This window comes from Lathamus discolor, chromosome 2, assembly GCF_037157495.1.
Source record: "Lathamus discolor isolate bLatDis1 chromosome 2, bLatDis1.hap1, whole genome shotgun sequence".
In the NCBI taxonomy this organism is placed as follows: domain Eukaryota; kingdom Metazoa; phylum Chordata; class Aves; order Psittaciformes; family Psittacidae; genus Lathamus; species Lathamus discolor.
Window position 1 is genome coordinate 146,440,321 of NC_088885.1, and position 16,635 is coordinate 146,456,955.

Sequence of the window (16,635 nt, forward strand, 5' to 3'; positions counted from 1 at the left end):
TGACCTTCTATTCCTGCGCTTTGCAACATCCCATGTTCTCAGATTTTCTCACCACTCAAGTCCCTTTTTAGGCAGGTGCGTAATCCTCAATCATTCATACTGTGTATTGGAGCCACCACAGCAGGAAAGGCCTTCGTATGTGAGAATTCACAAGAAGGGAATGAGTCTGGTATTTCAAGGCTTTGATCATGCAAAATGACAACAAATCTTCTCGCATGCAGTGCTGCAAGCTGGAATGGCAGTGCTCAGGTTCCTCCCTCCTTCAACATTCACAAGGAAGAAGCAGATAAGGTGAACAGGAACTAGCATCATGTTTCTGACAGCTGGGGAAGGTTCAGTGCCAAACAGCTCAGATTTTGATCAATCCTGCTTTTACTCTAGAATTAAGACGCTAACAATGCTGTAAAAATCTTTATAACACATTTCAGCTGAGGGTCCTATTTTATTCATCACATGGACCTTGAAGGCAATGTTTCTGTTATAAGGTTCCTCGAAAACCCAGTGAATGATCCATCTCTAGAATAATACATGGCTTTTACTTCATCTTCTCTTAGAAGATGAAATGCATCTTTGAAGGCACTCTAGTTCCCTTCCTGGAAGAACACAGTGCTAAGGTAGTATAACAGGTCCTGAATGGGACTATTTTGGAAATTGAAGGCAGGAAAAAATTGGCCTTATTGCGGTTATTATTGGGCACATATGTTTTGGGCACATATGTTTTTAGAGCACCAGGGCATGATGAGCAGAAAACTTACTGAAGAAATAACTTCAGCAGGTATCAACAGCTGTGATGGCTTTCAATGAAGCATAAAACCTTATTCTAGCACATTTTGCTAGCAGGAGAGATATTTTTGAAGAAGATTTGGCACATTCTGTGGCCTGGCAGCATATTCAGGTAGCACTTTGCCCTCTATGAAACTCACAAGGAGCTTAGAAGGGGGCCCGACATCACTTTGAATGCAGGTATCATTTAATCCAAATATGCTTCTTAAACTCAGCCCTATTAGCAGGTTGCTGTCTATGGATACTTTGATCAGAATCACACATAGCACTGTTCTACCACTTTGAGGACAGTCCCTTCTATGCCAGCCAAAAGCAGGACTCACAATGAAAAATCTCAAAGTAACTTCCTCCTTCTCTGTGTAGTTATGTAAGGCTTTTTTACAATGATCTTTCAACTCAGGCTTACAGCGATAACAGTACAATAATGGTGTTTCCAACAGCGTGCAGCTCTCCCCAAGAGACATTCGAAGATATTTTGTCAAATTAGTTCCTCAACATCTCTAAGTCTGGGGAAAAAGCACAGATCAGTAGCTCGGCCTGTGCCCTTCTATCCTAGCAGAGGATGGAATAGCGTTTCTGCTGATAATAGCCTCAATCAGGCAGTTCTTACTCCAAACAAAAGTCTTCCTCAAACTCAAGACAAGCCTTCTATTACACAATCACATACTATTCTGGCTTTAAGATCCCGGAACAGCCTGGATGGTGTGTCCTGAATGAAGAATGGCACAGTTTTAAGTCATTTTCTGAAACGGGAGGAGAAAAGAATGCCAGTTCTCTCCTGAGTTTTCAAAATGAGGTTAACTTTCTCTGCAGACAACAGAATACAAACCCACTTAAAATATCTGCTAAGTATCACATAATGCTCTTTTACAACTTTCCCTGTTTGCTCCAGCTTCAATTGAGGTATGAGCTGAAGTCAGTGGAAGTCTTTTCACCGACATCAATGGGCTCTGAATTAGGACCTCATTGCTTGTGTGCTAAATTAACTCAGAAAGGGGTTTTAACGGCTTCTTTCACTTAAAGATCTCCTGAGTTGTGCACTAAGAGACAGACGGCTTTTTTTCCCCTCTTTTTGGAGGACATTTTGGAGGACAGTAAAGCACAGTGTAGCAATAGTTACACTGTGACCTGCATTTTGCAAGTGGAATTTCCAAAAGGCAGAAACTGCTGGCATGCAAATATGCTACTTTTCAGAGAAAAAAGTGTTCTCCAAATGTTCTTCAAAATAGAAAAGCACCCACAGAAAGCTATTCCAGTAGCAACCTGGATTAGGAATGTATAAACCATAGTAAGAATATGAGTAGACACAGTTTGAAGAAACTGGGCAAGAGGACAGAACCTGTTTTGGAGAACAACTGACATGCACACAGCTTTACAGACTGCATTGTAATTGAGAAATTGTATCTTAACCTTAGTGCTTGCAACAAGCACTTCCAACAGACACACGCTCTGACTTGGTGTAAATGAAGCGATATCATCCTCTTACCAAAGTCCAAAATTGTATCCTCAACTGCTCAGGCAAGGAATGGATCTCAAAGGATGCTGCCCTGAATTCCTGACATGGCAGTCGCCACTCTCCGACTGAACGTGACTCATACATCAGCTGATGTGTCCAGAGGGGAGCACAGGGAAACAATAAAGGAGAAGCCTGGAAACACACAGTTCTCAATGCCAAATATAGGTTTATGGAGAAATCTATCTGGACTGCAGCCATCAACTGACCCAAATCTGTAGCTAGTACATCCTCATTGTCCCTTATCAACAAAATCCCAGCTTCTGTAAGCAGGCCTAAAACTGATGGCTGGTGACCAGAGCTCTTCAGATCGGCAAACTCTCAAGTAACACTTTAGACGTAGGGGAAGAGAGAACCCAGCCAATACTGAAGAAAAGGACATAGGAATAATGGATGAAAGGATGAATAGCTGAAGGAAAAATGAACATTTTTAAACATCTGAGAAAGATAGGGATGCTCCAGCATGTGCCCTGCCTTTGACATGAGCCGAGATGAGGTAAGCTCATATTCACAGATCACAGCAAAATGAAGGAGACCAAAAGCTCCTCATCACAATCCACAAGACACCAAGCCTGAAGGAACAATTCAGTTGAGACATCAGCTCTTTGAGATAAAATGCAGCTTACTCAACTAATCAGAGACTTTCTCCCCAAACACAGCGAGCAAGGCTTAATCAGGAACAGTGTCATGTGTGAAGGACATTTTGTTAAAAATACGGTGCATGTACTAAAGAACACTATATTTTTCATATTATGTGACATATAATGGACACTGAACCAAAACACCACAGAAGTATCAGGTTTATGCTATTGCACTGGACTACTCAACAACATTCAACAGTGAGAAATTATTGCAGATAATTTCTATTGCAGTAGAGTGTCTCTACATGTTCTCTACACTGTTACCAGAATAATTGCTCTTCTTTCAAGTTACTACAGCTGCTGAAAGCCTTAACAGAGAGCTAATAACACGAGTCATCATAAACCATCTTACCCTCATTTGGAAAATATGTTCAAGCTTTTTTGTTATTCCTTCTTCCTTGTCTAATCAAAATCTCCATATTGAGCCCAGTTTTGAGTTTTCTTAGCAGCATAAATTAGAAGCAACTCTATTCAAGTCAATAAAATTACTCCAACATACAAAAACCCAGTGTCTAACAGGTAATTTTCCACTGACAACTCTTACCATAATACAGGTTACAGAGATTACTCTTTTATCTAACACCGAAAGTAAGCAATTAATGCAAAATGTCTGTAAAGCCAGTATGTTCATTACTTGTGTCCTTTATATGTAATTATTTTCATATTAGTAAGCAGACAGTTAAATAAGACTACCATCAGGCTGTAGATGGAGCCTATTCATCATGCAAAACAGGCAGCTGAATATCTCTATTTATTTATGCATTATTTTACTTTTTGTTGCCACCTTGGAAAGCACGTGGAATCTATGAGACATTTTCACGCATCATTTCTTGCGGCAGAAAATCAAGTCACTTTTTATGCCCTCAGGCAGACTTCTCCTGCCTGACCTCAATAACTGTCCATATCAACACTATTTTTCATACCTTGTGTAAGCAGCTGGAGGTTTCGGACTTCTTCTCTCACCTTCAGCTGAAGGACTTGCTGCAGAATGTGCTGTCGCAGGCTTTCCTGGGCAATGCCCATTCGTTCAAGCTTTTTGTCAGTAAGCCTCAGCAAAGCACGGCCTGGATGCAAAAGGCAAAAAGAAAAATCACCCAAGGGTTTCCATTAATGCAATATTCTTACTCTGACAGGATAATTTGCTATAGAAAAAAATCTCAGCCCTGAAATACCTCAGTCTGAGAGGTTATTGCTTCATCAGTTTCATCAGTAGTTCCTTACTGTCAGAGATCTATATTCAACTCCTCCCTTTTCTTTTGATTTTCTGTATTGTTTTGGTGTTTTGTGAGGCATTAAGGCATATAAAATAGGTATCTTGTGCCATTTCCAACTGCTGTTCTTCAGAGCCAGTTGGTCTCCCACAGGCAGGATATCCCCTTTAAGTCTACAGTTGGTCCAGATGCCTATAGACTATCACCTATTTTGAAGTGTCTACATTACTGTCAGGAAACCACCAGTGAAAGTGAATGTTACCAATTTAATCAATTTAAGGCATACTGAGGACGAATATCATTGCAATTCATAGTGTAACAGAATAACTTTTCAGAAGGGCCCTGTACTTTGTGTCCAGCCTTCCAAATCCCTCTCAGCAGTATCCTATCACAGCAAAGCAGGAAAAAGAGCCAGAGATTTCCCTTCACACTACTAGTTATGGCTAAATCATTCCTGAAAAGGATGTTTGTCCAACTATAAAAAGACATTTGCCCAACTAAGAAGTCTTTGTGGTTGTCTTTGCAGGCAACCACTCTCAGTTCATGACATCTCTTTACCTTTAGGACAATGTTGAACCATGAACCCATGCAGACTGTGGCTGTTGAAAACAATCAAACTATTCCACACGCCCCAGATGCTCCTAGTAGAACTCTAACTCCATCTTTTGGGCATCACCATGCTGTACATAAACCGTGCAGTGGCTCAGACAACACTAAAGAAGTATTCGGACCAAGCAGAGAACCACGGCATCAGGCAGAGTTTTACCTTAGGAAGAAAACCAAAACTTACTTTGGTCTTCATCACTGCTGTGCGCTAGCCCAGGGAGGAGTGCCCTGCAGCTCCCTACTGACCCTTGGTTCCCAGTACGTACATTTGATATCCAAAGGTGCCCTTGCCAATACTGGCATATGACACTGGAGCTACATGGACACTACCTTGGAAAATGGCATGTGGTTTGGTTTGCTTTTTACACAGACTCAATTTTTTACCTCTCTAGTTCTGATTGTGTTTTTTAATTACTAAAAATATCATCTTTGATTTCTCAGGCTTTATTCTGAAAGCGGAAGAAGACAGTGAAGAGCAAGTTACACTCTCTGCAACACAGCAGCCTCTGTGCTACTATTACTGTGGCTTTTGGATGAATGCTAAAATTTAGCTCATCCTGAAGCGTTACCCAAGACAGCACGATAAGGCCCTTATTCAATCTCTTTCCTTACACAACAACGAGTACAGAATTTTTATTATTATTTTAATTAAAAAAATCAAGAGAAATGCCAAGAATTTAAAGGGACACATTATATTTACCACAAACCAAGCAGTTAGTGGTATCTTGATACAATGCAATGCAGAATAATGGGATATTACTATTAATAAAGCAAGAGGTTATTGATCAGATAAAAAATGACAGGGTTCAAACATTTTCTGCCCTTCCATGTCTCTCAAACACTACACACTGTGGAGGATGACCTTTTGATTAGAAAAACTTGCTTTGAAATCATAAAAAGAAGAATTCTACGGGTTAATGTAACAAGAAACTACAAAAATTAATCTCTTGCAGTTCAATGCCAGCTGTCCAATTCCCTTGGTGATACAGATAGTAATAACGACTTCAATTTTTATATCATCTTATCACACTGAAACATCTTAAAGCAATTTATAAAGGATGTACAGCAGTCCAAGAGTATGGTCTGTAATGTCAATCTAGCAACTGAAAGCAAACAAAAATAAACAAGTCATCAGTTTAAAGAGTGCCAACATGCAGGTCACTTAGGGCAGGGAGTCAGCAGCAGTAATATGAAAAGACAGAGGCCATGCATCTCATCCAGTGCCCTCCACCTCTTTTTGGCCATGGATACAGTCACTACTCTTTACTTCCTCTGGGCAACTCTATTCCATATTCAGACTGGTTTTCTATCCCAGTCACTGCCTTTGGAAGTTGAGTATGCACAAAACAGAGACGTCTCTTTTCGACTCCTGAATGCCAGTTCCTCTGTGGCTTGGGCTCAAAGCATCATGCCATTGGAAAAAAATGTCTCTGATTCATACTATCTGCAGCAACTTGCACAAGTTGCCTTAAATTAACTCTTTCTTGCACCAAGTCCAATGTGATGTGTTGAGGCAGTGATGAGGGGAGAAGACGAACATCCAACTGTGGCATTCCAAGAATGCAGTAAGCGACCTGCACTAAGAAAATTCAATCCTCCCCGTACTTTCTTCTTTCAACACTCAGAACAACAACTTGCAAGTCAGAAATGGTAAATTTTTTTACTCTGGTATTAAGTCAGCCCTTTGAAAAGATACTGCTAATTCCTGTATCAGTCCCCAAAGCCAATTAGTTACTAAGGCCAAGGTCCTGACAATCAGCTTTTGATTTCAGATGCTTCACTGTCATGCTTCCTGTACTCTGCATATTGGAAAGACTTATCATTTGGTGCTAAGATCTCTGTGAGGGTTATTGAACATTGAAACAGGCTGTCCAGAGAGGTTGTAGAGTCTCTGTCTTTGTAAGCACACAAAACCTGACTAACAAAGTCCTGAGACACCAGCTGTAGTTGCCCCTGCTTTGAGTAGGGGCTGGACTAGATATTGCCAGAGATGCCTTCTAATATCAGCTGTTCTGTGATTCTATGAAACAATCTGCATGAAGGATCTCAAGAAGATCTATTTTCTTCATAAAAGAGAAGATTAACAAAGGACATTAATAAACATACACACAAGATGGTCATTTTGACAAGCATCACGGTTAGACAGCTATACAGTAAAAAATGGTGGTAGATTTTTAATTCTCAGAGAGAGCTGGATAGAATGCATTATCAAGAGCAGAACATGTAACAAATGTGACATTTTCGAGGAGTGTACACTGATCTTTGCTAGGACACAAGTAAAGGAACTTCACCTACATCTTAGGAAAATTACCCAACACTACAGAACTGGCCCTACCTCTTAGATGTAGCAGCTACATGCATAAAAGAGACCAGGAGATTTTATTTCTATTGACAAAGAGGAACTGTAAAGCTCACAGTCACAAGCACCTAGACCTTGGCTCTAGCTAATTGGAAGGCTGGAAACCAAATGCTTTAGAAAGCCTAAACTCCCTCATTATCTGCATGCATCTTTTAGCACCTAAACCCCAGCCCTCTCATACTCAGGACAGATAAGCCATGGAATGTTCTGAGATACCTCAAGGGCAGACACAGAATATCAAATACTTTCCAGCTTAATAACGGATTGATGGCCTAATTTTTTCTAATATGCCTTAGCTGCTGCAGTTCTCATTTGATCAAGCTGGGATGAGATGAAAATGTGAACGGAGGGAGAAACACTGCATGCCACAGAACATTAATATGAATATAAGCATTGGTCTGATGAGGCTGGCATTGGCCCTAGAGCAAGGAATGTGGCACAGTCTGTTGTACCTAATCAGAAATCCTCGTACCTCTCTGCACTGGTATAACCTACTGCTCTTCAACCAAAGCCTGTGAAGCTGCACCAACTGCCAGTTCACGGAAATATGACACCTCATGAGAAGCCTTGAAAGTATACTTGTAATGAAGGTGAATGAATAGATAAGAAAGGACTTACTAAGAGGGTATGAAGAACTCAAGAAATACAAGGAAATGAGATCAGGTATTTAGTAAAGAGTCTGGTTTCACGCAAAACCCCGAAGAAAACTATGACTAATTTAAAGCTGATGAAAATGATAAACCACTAGTGGGAACAAATAATGTGTGTGAAACATGGCCAAGAAAGGTCTCCTGAGTATAATATGATAGGTACACATGATTAGCTAGACAAGATATCCAGTTTACTTACCACAGGGCACAAAATCCAGGAAAGAAAGAAAGAACAAGGTGGAGAACACAAGGACAATAAAAATGCCCTAATGCCAGACCAACATCTCAGAGTACTCAGAGTGGCAGTGGGAGATAAGCTTTGGGAGAGCTATTGGGAAGGCTACTTCCTGAAGTAATTCCCTTTGTACTGTGCTAGTATCCGGAACTGTTATACGAGGGTTATTAGAGAGTATGGCATTTTTAGCACCTACTTACTTGTCCTAATGTCCATAAATTTGTCTTTTTGATCTTCCTGGTACTGTCTGCCCCTGCAGCCTCCTGAGGCAGCAAATTCCAGAAGCACACTGCCCATTTTTGTCTAGTTTATATTGATTTCTTACTAATTGCTTCAAGTGTTCTCTAGTTCTTGCACTGCAGTATTTGGTTAACAGTTCAACACTCATCTGTTGCTTCTGTGATTTGTAAATTTAAGTCATACGCCTTTTGATCATGCTTCTGGATACAGCCAACTGACAAACCTAGAAAAACGAGAACATGGGATTCACTAACCCCTCAAATTATGCAAGAAGAAAACTTTTTCAAGTTCATACTTAAAATACTGTAAACACCATTTTAAACTGTTGTTGACACAATGGGATATTCTTGCTTAATTGATAATAATGAGCTTCTCTAGTTTTGCAGTAGAACAATTTCAAACATACTGCTTTTGTATTTACCTCTTTAGTTCCACAATACTTGTAATTATAGTTCACTGGGGTTTTCTGCTTGAAATAGTCTGAACACAGCTTTCCTCTTGCTTATATAGGCTGACTGTTGTTTTCTCTTCACTTCAGTGCTTAAAAACAAGCCTTCTAGGACTTATCAAGTAAGAAATTTCCATGACAGACAGACATTAATACAATTTCTAAGGTGGTTGGCATTTTAGGGTGCATTAGAAAGGGAGTGGTTAGTAGGTCAAGAGAGGTTCTCCTCCCCCTCTACTCAGCCTTGGTGAGGCCGCATCTGGAATATTGCGTCCAGTTCTGGGCCCCTCTGTTCAAGAAGGACAGGGAATTGCTTGAAGGAGTCCAGCGCAGAGCCACAAAGATGATTAAGGGAGTGGAACATCTCCCTTATGAGGAGAGGCTGAGGGAGCTGGGTCTCTTTAGCTTGGAGAAGAGGAGACTGAGGGGTGACCTCATCAATGTTTACAAATATGTAAAGGGTAGGTGTCAGGATGATGGAGCTAGGCTTTTTTCAGTGATATCCAGTGATAGGACAAGGGGCAATGGGTGTAAACTGGAACATAGGAAGTTCCACGTTAACATCAGGAAGAACTTCTTTACTGTAAGAGTGACAGAGCACTGGAACAGGTTGCCCAGGGGGGTTGTGGAGTCTCCTACACTGGAGATATTCAAGGCCCGCCTGGACAAGTTCCTGTGTGATGTACTGTAGGTTACCCTGCTCTTGCAGGGGGGTTGGACTAGATGATCTTTTTAGGTCCCTTCCAACCCTTGGGATTCTGTGATTCTGTGATTCTGTGGTGAGACACAAGTATAAAATTCTTATCATATTCTCAGGAAAGAATTCAAACAAGAACAGGCAGACAGAGAGGCTGTGACTTCGTAGTGAGGAATGGTGAAATTATGAGAAGAGGTGTGGAAAAGAATAGTCACCTATGAAATGAAGATGGCTTCTTAATGGCAGCAGAGGGAGATGAACAACTGGCAAAAAGAGGAACTATTAAAATAAGCAAAATTGAGAAGAGATGAACATCAGGCAAAAAGAGCTATCAAACCTAGGAACTAAGTAAAGAAGAGAATACAGTCCTAGATTTTCTGCTTTCTACATGAGAATTTAAGAGCACGTCTCTCCCTCTCATAACAGTCTCATCACTAGTCAACTGGACATATCAGCCACTTTGTCATCAATGCCTTGTGGCAAATCTATAGCTTTTCTTGCAAAAGCAGTTAGAGCTGGCTCATCTTATTAATCATTTTAGCTCTAAGACTGGCGCAGACTCCTGGCAAACTGCAGCTTGCATTACCACCCTCCTTGCCCCACTTCAGCTATCTAATATCTCACTAAACAGGGAAGATCACTTCCTTCAAACGTAAATACGGATTCATTCTTCATCAGACTTGCCATAGCAGCAAACACTTTACTGACCTACTAGCATAATGGCAGCTGCCAGCCTAGATGTAGAATTAGCTTCCAGAATTGTTATTGGTAGCTGCCTGGTACTTCTGACACAATGAACAACTCTGAACTGGGGACCAGCTTAGACAGATAGGAGACACAAAGGATACCGGTATGGAAATAAAGCAGAGGGAACAATAGTTTCTAATGATAGGGACCAGGAGAAGCAAAGATGACTAACCTCGATGGGTATCAGAGATCTCCACCTGAGGAAGTTCTCCAGCATCAGAGCCAGCATTCTTGTGCTTTAGCATCCTGTTAACAAATGCAGCAAACCTCCATGGAGCTATAGGAATGACTTTCTGGTAAGTCACAGGAATGGGAGAGGCCCGTGACTCCAGTATGGCTCCAGTGGAAGTGCAGGAAAGCACAGGAAGGCATTTGCTCACGTATCAAATTAGCTTTGGATACGCTTTTGTTTGTTAACGTAGTCAAAGAAGAGTCAAATGATTTTCTGACTTCTCCCCGTTCATTATTGGCTGGATCTGGATGAGGCCAGCTCTACCGTAATGGTTCTGAAAGAGAACGCTGTCAGACTGGTCAATTAATGTCTGCTCACACTCAAAAAAGCAGCTATGTAAACAAAGGCACTTTCTGAATATTATCTGCGGCCTTTGTCTTCACATCATGTCTGTTTATAGTTCTGACAAGAGGAAGTGATGACTATTGTTACTGCTGCCAATAAATGTACAATTGAAACTAGTTTATTTCCATAAACCCGCTCTCAGGTCACAGTTCTCTTGCACCCTTCTGCCCTTCCTCCCCACTTCTGAACCACAAGCATGAACAGGATATGAAAGAAAAGTAACTCAACGCAATCTTTGATTTGGCTGCATTTTCAAACACAAAATTAGCAGCAACCGAGACATGACTTTGTTTCTAAATCTGTCAAATTTATTAAGTGGTCAGTAAGATATCTCTGAAGCTGTTTAACTCAGATTACTTAGTTTGGCATAACTTCCTCTCACCTTAGTGCTGCCCTTCCCAATTCCCTTCATATTCCATCAAAAGATGCTGTTTCTATTCTCTTATTTTGACAGACTCCTTTGAGCTGTATATGTCCTGCTTGACAATGGTCTCTAAAAATGCACCAAGTTAGATGTCTTTCTGGCACTCAGTTTTTCCTGGGCTCTTCCCAAGGAGGTCTCCCAGCTAGCTACCCCCAGCTGCTTCTCCTGAGCCACCACCACCTTTGGGGCTCTATATACTGCAACACAGGCTCAAGCACATCCATCTGTTCAGTCACAGCAATGTTGGATTTGTGCTATTGTAAGAAAACAACAAACCCGCAGTAATGGTGCAGTAATGCTGAAGTCATGGAAAAATACTGGAAGACAGTGAGCATGGATTTTGAATATTCATTTTAGAGACTGCATTCTAAAAGTACCCTAACTCTTTCCATGGAAGATTCTTTCTTCCAGCCAAGCAGCTCAAAACAGTCCAGGTATTTTGAAGTCATGCTGAAGACATCTCCAGAAGTGAGTCTCCTGACTGCCAACTGCTCCCATAAATAAAGCAAGCAATTCCTGCTTCTTGAACTCATCCACACATTTTCAAGAAAGTACTTAATTGTATACTTTGATTGAGTGGGAGCACCACACATCTTTATACCATAGAATCAAAGAATCATTTAGGTTGGAAAAGATCTTTAAGACCATCAAGTCCAACCATTAACCTAGCACTGCCAAGACCACCACTAAACCATGTCTCTTAAGTGACACATCTACACGTCTTTAAAATACCTGCAGGATGGTGACTCCATCACTTCCCCGGGCAGCCTGTTCCAACGCTTGATAACCCTTTGAGGGAAGAAATTTTTCCTACTATCCCATGTAAACCTCCCCTGGTGAAGCTTGAGGCTATTTCCTTTTGTCCTACTGTTTGTTACTTGGGAGAAGAGATGGACCCCCACCTCTTTCCATCCTCCTGTCAGGTAGCTGTAGAGAGTGATAAGGTGCCCCCTGAGCCTTTTCTTCTCCAGACTAAACCCCCCCCAGGTCCCTCAGCCATTCCCCATCACACTTGTGCTCCAGACTTTTCACCAGCTCCATTGCCCTTCTCTGAACCCACTCCAGCACCTCAATGTCTCTCTTGTAGGGAGGGTCCAGAACTGAACACAGGATTCGAGGTGCAGCCTCACCAGTACCCAGTACAGGGGTATGATCACTGCCCTGGCGCTGCTGGCCACACTATTTCTGATACACGCCAGGATGCTGTTGGCCTTCTTGGCTGCGTGGGCACAAGCTGCTCGTGTTCAGACGGATGTTGACCAACATCCCTAGGTCCTTTTCCGCCAAGCAGTTTTCCAGCCACTCTTCTCCAAGCCTGTATCCTTGCATGGGGTTGTTGTGACCCAAATGCAGGACCTGGTACTTCGTCTTGTTGCACCTCATACCATTGGCCTCAGCAAATAGATCCAGCCTGTCCAGATCCCTCTGCAGAGCCTTCCTATCCTTCAGGAAATCAACAGTCCCACCCAACTTTGTGTTATCTCCAGACTGAGGGTGCATTTGATCCCCTTGTCCAGATCGTTGGTAGATATTAAACAGAACTGTTATAGATACGTAACAGCTTAGTTATCAAATATTGAATTAATTACTCTAGTGTCTAATGATTTACGGAGATATTCCAAAATAACTTTATTTTAAGCCAATATTGGTTCTATACAGAGAAGGGAAAGGGTTAATGAGAAATTGTGCATCATGATTACTGGAAGTGGTTCAGTAAGTAATTTACTGTACTGATGGGAACTATATTGATTCCTTACAAGTCTTGAGTAAAAGACTGTTAGACAGTCCTGGTTTTCAGCCGAACTTATTCAGGACCTGATGATTTTAATAGGAGGAAATAGTGATAACTTGAATTCCCCTCTGAAATATAAATTCAGGCACAAATCATATTACACCACTTTTCAAATGTACTGTAAAATGTGAGACAACCATTTTTAGTGCTCTCAGGAAGGACCCGATAGGACCCACAAAGTAAATTAAGGATAAATGTAAACCTTTACTAAGCAGTCTATAAATCCACATTACTTGTATATACATTTGCCAACCTACTTCCTGGCCATACAAAATTATATATTATCTACAGCTATATATAAAGGTATAAAGATATATAATAATGTATTGCACATCGTATTTTTTAAGAAACAAAATCCATGGTTTCTTGTATCTGTGTGCTAGATTTACGGTTCCCCCCTTCAAATAAACAACCTCAAGGTCTTTTTTTGTTTGTGATAGCATAAGTGAATCTGTCAACACCTTTCATTTTGTCCACCATCAGCAGGACACACAGTTCTTCAATCCCTAGTTAATCTAATGTCGCTCAGTGTGCAAACCATTAAGCATCACATATCCCATTTTTTTATTAATTAAAAAATGAAACCACATTAGATCATGCCTGCTGGCAAATCTCCTGTTAATTTATTCAGGAGTAAACACACATTCATATATTATAATGCACAGCTTCTACACAGAACAGATTAGGAAAGGGAAAGCCAATTTGGAAAGCATTAGGATCGACTGAACTCTTAACAGCAAACTCAAGCAAAAGCCTTTCCTTTAATTCCTAATGGTGGATCTTAGAAAAATTAGTTTTCTTCCAGAAAAAAACAATAATTTATTGCCACGAGAAAAATAACCACAGACACATGCACACAACAACCCCAACACTCATTCCTGAAGTGCCCAGCCACACTGGAACTGGGAAATCCTTGAAATCCCCCAGAAGACTGCCTCACCTTCTGACATTCCTAAGCAAAAGGGGTTCAGCAGTGCTGCCTAGAAATAGAACTGGCGTGTGCACCCAGCAAAGGCTGTAAAGCCCCGTGAAGAACACATGTGAATTCAAATAAAGCTGCCATTTAATTAAGTGAAGAAGAACACCTGCTCCTATCAAAGACAAATGTACCCCCAGAGCTCTTCGAACCGCACCAGTATGAAGCACTCACGTAGCTGAAGACCAGGCTCTGGGAGCCTGCCACCCTCATCCAAGGGGCAGGAATTGTCAGTAAATATTGCTGCTTGCTCTAATTTGCTACTAATCAATCCAATCAATACCTCAAAGGTGCTACGCCATGAAATACAAACCAAGGGCACAGTTCCTCAGTATGCAATATATGGAAGGATGAGAGAAGACAATCCATTTACATGCAGTATCTCTCTTTCCTATTTCTATAATGCCTCGGAAGACACTGGTGGCCACAGTCTCTCTTATCCTGCAATACTGGGGAAAGCTGTCCCTTCTTCCTGATTATCTAATCACCATACAGCATTCAGGCAAAATATTAAACAAAGAAGTAGCATTTGGAACACGTTTAATTCATTTTCTGAGGTTTTCTTTTTAACGCCAAACATGTGGGAAGCAAGGAGAACCTACATAATGTGACCAGACAGCTTACTGTAGTGCATTACGAAAGCTCTGTGGGCCATCTTAGGTTCCAGCAGACCAGAATTTAAGAACTCCTAGTAAGGTTTTCCAATCACTGCTTTGCTTTAAACAAACAAAAAAAAGCAAAATTAAAATGGTATTAAATATTACAATTAGCTTTCACATTCCAATGCTGAGGTACATCCAGCAGTACATCATTTCCCAGACTATAACCCTGGCTTCATCCTGCTCCACACTGTTATCTCCAAGCAGCTTTCAGCGGTGCTTTATTCCATGTCTATACCAGCTTTACCTTCATTTTTGGTAAAAAATGAAACTGAGAAAGGTTTTGTGTTAATATTCACAATGTTAATAATTCACGTTAATAAAAATGGAAAATTAAAAGCAGCATGTTCATAGGTTAAGCACTGTAGACTACTTCAACTCTCTTATCCTGAAGGAAATCAGCTCTCCTGATGCACTTTTTGCTCTACCATGTCTCTTTGGAGGACTGAAACAGCAGCCTGGTACCTATCAAGCTGCACACACCACCTCTGATGGGCCCTTAGCTTGGAGTTTATGCTGCCCATTGTATAACCTAGGGGAAGATAATTTTCCTAATGTTAGAGTTATCTCTACTCAATTATATGTGCAGTCTTACAGACACAGACACTGGTCTGGTGCTACATTGCTGGTTCAGTAGTACAACCAACTTTGCAGAGCTCCTTTGCGTTTCTGCCAGGCTTTATTACTGCAGCTATCAAGAGAATCAGCACATAAGTATTTTATTCTTCTGGCCTATTCCTCCTATCTAATAATTACACTCAACCTGTAGAAGTCTGTGAAACCACAATCATTTTGGATGAGAAATAAGACAGATACCTAAGCAATGGCTGGTTGTTCTCATTTGTAAGCAACTGGTCCCTGTTACAGAATCCAGACCTTATGTTTTTAAATTCTGACTCCTGTATTTGACCCCATACATTTGACTCAGCAAGACATTCTACCATGTATAGAGAAACAGGAATAGCAGTAGTAGTAGTAATAACAATAATAATATAATAGCACTAACATACAGGAGCCTTGCCAGAGGCTGCATGCTGGCACTGCATTTCAAATGCAGACCCAGACCTCCACTCTGGCTTTGGGTCTCACTCTCCCAAGTGAAAATAAAAGCTCCCTTTCCCCTACCAGGGTACAGGAAGGTGGGAAAATGTTGAGTAACCCTTTTTCTAAAAATAACTACTATAGGTAGGAACAAGGGAGCTCTCCCAAAAGGAGTGAAATTCCTCATCTCTGAACTCCCAGGGGAACATGTGAAGCCCAGGGCCCCCAAGACTCATAAGGAAAGGCTGCACTGACCTTGCTGCAATGCACTTGGGATCCTGCACGTGAGAGGCAAGTACACAAACTGCTGCCACCTCCCAGCCTATATCCAAGACCCACTCCAGCCATCAGAGAGCATGCTGGCAGTATTACCCAGCCTTCCCTTCCTGCACACCAGGAAAAGCATCAACTGCCCAGGCAGGTGGTTTTAGCCTGGGGGCAGGATTTGAAAGCCCTCAGGCTGAGGGGGAAGCCAGACTATTTTCCCTTCTGCTCTTCTGCTCAGACTGAGACAACTTTGTGCTTGCATAAAGAAACAACTCCAGGCACTGAGGTAAATCCATAAATAAAAAGAGAAACAGGATATTCAGGCACCTCCAGGCTTTTCCAGCAACCACACAAGGGACTGTTCTGGAGAGTAATTCATGCTGTCAGTTTGCAATCCGGAGCATCACACCTAGGTCCTGTATTAGGTGCAACAGGGTCTGTATATGTTGCTCACTCTCTGGCTGCTCAGAAGCAGATCATACTCATAGAATGGTTAGAGTTGGAAAGGATCTCAAGATCATCTAATTCCAATCCCCCTGCCATGGGCAGGGACGCCTCACACTAGACCATGTAGCTCAAGGCTCTGTCCAACCTGGCCTTGAGCACTGCCAGGGATGGAGCATTTACCACTTCTTTGGGCAAACCATTCCAGTGCCTCACCACCCTTACAGTAAAGAACTTCCTCCTTATATTCAATCTGAACTTCCCCTGCTTAAGTTTTAACCCATTACCCCTTGTCCTATCACTACAGTCCCTAATGAAGAGTCCC

The 16,635-nt window shown here is 41.5% G+C and overlaps 1 protein-coding gene across 4 annotated transcripts in view; it reads right to left on the bottom strand.

Moving 5' to 3' along the window:
- The window catches only part of SAMD12 (sterile alpha motif domain containing 12), a 173,423-nt gene that overhangs the window by 83,659 nt on the left and 73,129 nt on the right, over positions 1–16,635 (bottom strand). For all 4 annotated transcript variants that reach the window (XR_010610276.1, XM_065668848.1, XM_065668846.1 and 1 more), the window contains exon 4: positions 3,861–4,001. Coding sequence is in view for 3 of the 4 variants with exons in the window: in XM_065668848.1 (XP_065524920.1) it covers positions 3,861–4,001 (141 nt within the window). In the remaining variant the exon portion in view is untranslated. The remainder of the gene's footprint in view (positions 1–3,860; positions 4,002–16,635) is intronic.